Below are 5,853 nucleotides of genomic sequence, written 5' to 3'. Positions count from 1 at the left end.
CCCCCCCCCACACACACAGAGCGGAGCAAGGCAACGAAACTTAAAATAATAAGCAGCATTTTACGGCGCGCTATGGGGGCCGCCTTGTGGGGTTTCCCGACATGTCGTTTCAGTAAATTAAAGGGTGTTTCATGTTGTCGTTGCTGTGAACCTTCTTAATACCTTGGAAAATGCCGTTTAATACTTTTTAATAGCCTTAATTTTCGCTAAATTGATTTATCAACTTTTAATACTTTTTAAGACCCCGCGGACACCCTGAGTAGGAATTAAACAGTAATGATATTTACCTTCTCACCAGGATCACCAATTTCTCCTCTTGGACCAATGACCCCAATGAGACCCTGGAAAGGTAGAGAAAAAACAGTGTAGTAGTCATTTCTAACTCTTGTCTCTTTGTTTATTCTTCAAACATGTGTCCTTCAATTTCATCTAGGCAACATGTTTAAAATCTGAATGAAAGTTCTTATGCTATAAGAGTCGGGCAATGGATCACATGACAGCTTGTCAAAGTGATGAACCCAGAGAGAATACATATTTTCGCTCAATTCTGCTGTTGCCCTTGGCTCTATCGATCATAGTCTCACCACTCTTAGAAAATGTTTTATGCACCAGCAGGTGAAAAACAGGACCCTAGCTGCAAGGCATCCTGCAGCATATAGAAACAGTTAGCAACTGATTAGCTGGGTAACATGCTAGTAACATTTAGTGGCTAAGATTTTCCCACAGGAGTTGGAGGAAACCAAAAAGAGAGAATACTGTAAAGTGTGAAAATTGGACTCAGTGTGACAATCGCCGGGTGACACAATTTCACTTCGTCTTAATGATAATGTTGTTCTGTATCTGCTCAATCTGTAATCCGGCAACTGTCCGCCATATTAACTTAAATGACGATATGTCATAGTTGTCCTACTGTACCTCAGTAAGAAAAGTAGGACTGTTAGTATTTCAAGTCGCTTTTTTTCATTTGTGAAATTAAGAGTTTTTGTTGAAAAGTGTGTTGACATTTCTCCAAAAAATGTTTTTAAAAAAGTGTGGTATTTTGGTACAAATATAAAAAATAAATTGAAATGATACCAAGGACACAAAGTTAGGTACATCTGAGTGCTGAATTGTTAAATTACGGCCGAAAGATTAGCTGCAGCTAAAACTGCATAAAGTATAACCATTCCTGCTTGGCTCCAATTTCACAAACAGTAAATCTGAATTAAAGTGGGACTGACTTGTTATTTTTACAGAAGCAGCTGTGCTGTTTTATTCCTCACCTCATCACCTTGTTCCCCTTTGGACCCTCGTTCTCCCCTGTATCCCCAGGTGCCCTGGTGTCAATCAGAGAGGAGATGAAAACATTTCAACAGTGAAAAACACATCATGTATCTGCTATAAACACACTTATGCTTTAACTGTTTACTAAAGAGAATGTGCCCACCTGTAGTCCATGATCACCATGTAGCCCCGGCTCACCGTCTACCCCATTTTCCCCGTCTCTGCCTGGGGTCCCGGCCTTTCCTGAAGGGCCCCTGAGACCCCGCTCGCCCTGAAAGACAACATGAATGATCACCACTGTTGATACTGCTTCTTTATCAGCTTAGTGAAAATGTAGGATATGGTATAAGATACATTAAGCAAACAATAGAAAACTGACAAAAACAAACTAGACACACAGAGAGTGACATCACAATGGCCTGCAGGCGCCGTGGACTTCCCACTGGGAAAGCTGCGTTATAATTTATAGGTCTGTAGTGTGAAGACACTGACTCTTTTCCACTCAGTGAGGCAATTCATCACACAGACAAGGCATCACCTGAATAACAACGCAGTGTCAGGAAGATTGTGGCCTGCAATAACTCTGCAAGAAGACAGGTGGAAAAACGGCATGTTTTCACAGTGAATGGCTCCACCACCTGTGCTGGCAGTGGACAGCGTTATATTTTAAGCTGTGGACAATGATGGATGCTGTTACACATGGCGCAAATGGCATGATGAGTGAGATTTTCAACCTCTCCGTGCAGTTGCAACATTTGGAGCAATAAACTCTTTTTCAGGGTCATCCTGTTACCCTTGCATGTACATACAGTACAGCAACGATTGTTTTCATAAGCAATCCTTTAATTAAGCAATCATACACGAGAGTACAGGCGTACTGTCGTACCAATAATGACGTTCAAGAACGGCCTCAAGTCTATGATTGCGATTCTATTACACAAACTATCATTGTAATCAACAATATCGTAAAATGATTTCATAATGTGGGCTAATTTGCTCCCAAACCTACGCTTTCTGCTTGAGTTAATCTCCGTCAGAAAGTATTTCCTAGAAAGTAGTTCCCATGGTAACGATAGCCTTTTTTCCAACGCACTCAACTCGTTGGTTGAAACAGCCGCAAATCTTTCGTTGGTTGTGTGGTCTGTGTCCATGTCCAACCATTCATCAATACTGAGGCCCCCCAACAAATCAAAATTAACTTTAAAATCTGACATTTTGTAGCTACCGATTTCCAACGAGAGACAATGTATAACAGTGTAACGGCTGTGTGTCGCTAAACGTCGCTATGGAAACCACACGATGTAGGCTCATGGAAGTAGTTTCGGTAGGCTAGTGGCGTGTGTAGGCCACTGGATACTTTGTGATTAGGCACGTTCTATTTGATCGTTGTTTGATCGTGGAATCAAACACGCCTATTGACCAATCAGAGAGCTTGCTCAAACCTATGTGTTATAGAATTGTTCATAAAATATTATAAGGGGTTTAAGATGACATTGTCAGGGGTGCTTGTCTTATCCCACCAACTTCCAAAAGCCTAAAAAAATTCCATTTGCAGATACGTCAAATAGAATAATAGCAAACTTGGAGAAGCTGGAAATGAATAGCTTGGCATTTTAGTTTCACATGTAATGACCTGAACAGTTATTAAAGGTTGTTGCTGATACTTGATTATCGATGTATCACTTAACACAACTGGAAGCTGCATGTATAAACACAATCTAACATTTGGCGTAGTAGTAGTATCCCCTCAGTGTTTTTCTTGTTCTCTTATTTCTTTCCGTCATTAACTAGACCTACATTTATCCTGTTGATCTGTGAATCAAAATGACGACGTAGCAAATTCCGCCCGAATCAGAAGTTTCAAAAACAACGTCTGCTAAAGGCTCCAACATTACCCTCTGGGTGACTTTGTAAAGTATGACAATTGCATACAGTCATTACTAACACTTTTCAAAAATATGCACTGCTTTTCCTATTTGTCAGCTGAGGGTCGAGCTGTAATTTTAATAGTATAAGGCCTTGTTATTATCACACATGCTTAAGTACAGCTTTGTGACACAACACTGTGCAGAGAAGGGTCATGTTCATGGTGGACACGTTATGTGTAAAAAGGATAGAAGAGTACACAGAGAGTTTGGCTTTCCAATCAAGGTAAATGCAAAACCAGTTTTCTTGATGTATGAACTGCCCCTTGCAGTGCTCAAAGCCAAAACATTTGGAGACAGTCTTATTTAGATTAGAGGAAAATTGCTGAAACCAATAACGTTTTTCCTGGATCAGGAAGTGCCGGTTTCGGTGCTCACCATATCTCCTGGCATCCCGGGTCTTCCACGGTCTCCAGGTTCGCCAGGTGGACCCTGAGAAAGAAGAGCAACAAATACCACTATCACCAATTCAGAATTCCATATTATCTTTCTAAATGCTGCATATTCTGGTTCACCATTTGCATTTATATTTGTGAATGGATGTTTTACCTGCATGCCGGGCTTCCCCATCTCTCCGGGTGGTCCTTCTGGGCCTTCTCTACTCTGCAAGCTCACAAAGAAGATACCAGCCTCAGGTCAGCAGAGAGTTAAAGAACAACTAAATCCCAACAAACAAAGGATATTAATCGTCACAGAATACTTACAGGCCAACCAGCACGAAGTAACTGGTAGAAATTGCTTTGCTACGGGAGAATAGCAACACACAGGGTAAGTTACAGGTCCAGAATACAAAATAAACTGAGAGGAAATAAAAGTACATGGATGGACAACATACAACTTTAATTGCACCATCCTCTCTGAAAATCCATCCATCTATATGAACGAAGTATGAATGCTCTCTGCAGGTTAGACCCACAGAGTTCAAAGCACGATCAATACGGTGACAAATCGTCTTCCCAAACTGCTAACAGACTTCAATTTCTCAGTTTTTTTTGTGTAATGGCAGTTCTCCATCATGCTGACATACAGGTGGGTGTCTTCTATCACATACAGCTGTGGCCACTGCAGAGAGATTAAACAGATGAGGACAGAGCATCGGCTTGCACGCACCAATAGTTCATGGTCTATGGTTTTATGGGTTTCGGTAAGATGGCGCAGCCTCGAAGAACATTTGATGTTCAGTGTGTCTTTTAGATGATTGACAATTAATTACTCAAGGGCTTAGAGAGAAGAGCAAGAAGGATCCATCTTTTCAGGGGACGTCCAGTGGAAAGATGTTTAAAGGAACATTAGGAAATGTGATAGCTGACGAGTATTTACATCAGAAAGATATATTACATGCCATCATATCAGAAGTGAGTTCAGTCCAGGATGTGTTAGCATAGCACAAGAAAAGCAGGCCTGAAAAAAGCAGTTTATTTTATAGCAGGAAAATGCATCCCCTAACAACTCAAACTGACCAATACATATTTTAATGTCATATCTTGTTAGCATGCTAGCCCCCCCAGCACCCAGAAACAGCTGGTTTTGCTCTCTATAAGGAGAAGACTTCTGACATGTTCATGTGGTCTCAAGTGGCCACTTGTTGTTTGTCAGTAAAGAGTCCCGATGGATATGCTAGTGGCTTGTTAAATCACAATATCTGACAGCTTTAAAGTTGTTGTAAAGCACTTGAGGTAGACAATCGGCCTGACCCTCCTTTCGAGTACCTTAGAGCAGTGGTTCCCAAACGGTGTGCCGCGGCACACTGGTGTGCCGTGAGGCAAGTCCAGGTGTGCCGTGGGATTTTGTGACAAACATACGTTATTATTGCAATATACAACTACACAAAAATAATTATTTTTTTATTTACTATATCAGTACTTTGTATGCACACATTTCATAATACAGAGGCAAACTCTATACCTAAAAACGATTATTTAAAAAATAATCCTCACAGAACCCCGTATTCCGCTGTTAACGCAGTTGCGCAGGTGGGATTTATAAGACTGTGACACATCAAAGGCTGAAGGACAATATTAAAACTGAGAAACAAGCAAGCGGGAAAATGCAGGCAGCTAAGGAGCGCGCTGTGTATGCGGAACACCTTCAGACCTTAAAAGAGAGGTTTGAGCAGTATTTTCCACGTGTGGCTGACATCGAGGACTATGACTGGATCCAAGACCCATTCCACCAGGAATCCTCCACAGAGAAGCTCTCCATGAAAGAGAGAGAGGAGTGCGCAGAGCTCCGTGTGGACCGCACACTGAAACTCAAATTCAGTGAGCTCCCACTGGATCAGTTTTGGTTGGCTTCTGCATCGGAGTACCCAAGCATCTCCCACCACGCGATTGAGCAACTACTTCATTTTCCCACTACCTACCTGTGTGAGCTGGCGTTCTCTACTCTGACTTATATGAAGAACAACAGCAGGTCACGGCTGTCTGTTGAACAGGACTTGCGAGTTGCCCTCTCTTCAGTGCCACCGAGGATTAAAAAAATCTGCGCGCCCCGACAGGCACATGTATCCCATTAATCTGTAAATAGGCAAATTTTAAAATAGCACATGTTTCAATGCTGATTGGTGAAATGTTATATTCATAATTTGTAGTTCAGGACCATGTTTCCTTGCATTGACAGTTCTCTGTGCTGAGTTTCTGCTGAGTTTCCGTTGCCTCATTTTTAA

At 41.6% G+C, this 5,853-nt stretch overlaps 1 protein-coding gene across 1 annotated transcript in view; it reads right to left on the bottom strand.

The window, feature by feature from the left end:
• LOC104963977 (collagen alpha-1(XI) chain-like) overlaps positions 1-5,853 on the bottom strand; it is a 41,117-nt gene that overhangs the window by 4,825 nt on the left and 30,439 nt on the right. The window contains exons 9-14 of the mRNA XM_010792676.1: positions 3,893-3,931; positions 3,738-3,791; positions 3,567-3,620; positions 1,427-1,534; positions 1,263-1,316; positions 288-341 (exon numbers count right to left, since the gene is read on the bottom strand). Of these exons, the coding sequence (XP_010790978.1) occupies positions 288-341; positions 1,263-1,316; positions 1,427-1,534; positions 3,567-3,620; positions 3,738-3,791; positions 3,893-3,931 (363 nt within the window). The remainder of the gene's footprint in view (positions 1-287; positions 342-1,262; positions 1,317-1,426; positions 1,535-3,566; positions 3,621-3,737; positions 3,792-3,892; positions 3,932-5,853) is intronic.

This window comes from Notothenia coriiceps, unplaced genomic scaffold, assembly GCF_000735185.1.
Source record: "Notothenia coriiceps isolate Sejong01 unplaced genomic scaffold, NC01 NC01_scaffold00036515, whole genome shotgun sequence".
NCBI classification, from domain to species: domain Eukaryota; kingdom Metazoa; phylum Chordata; class Actinopteri; order Perciformes; family Nototheniidae; genus Notothenia; species Notothenia coriiceps.
Note: the sequence above shows the minus strand (reverse complement) of the source record. Positions and strands in the feature narration are given on the sequence as shown.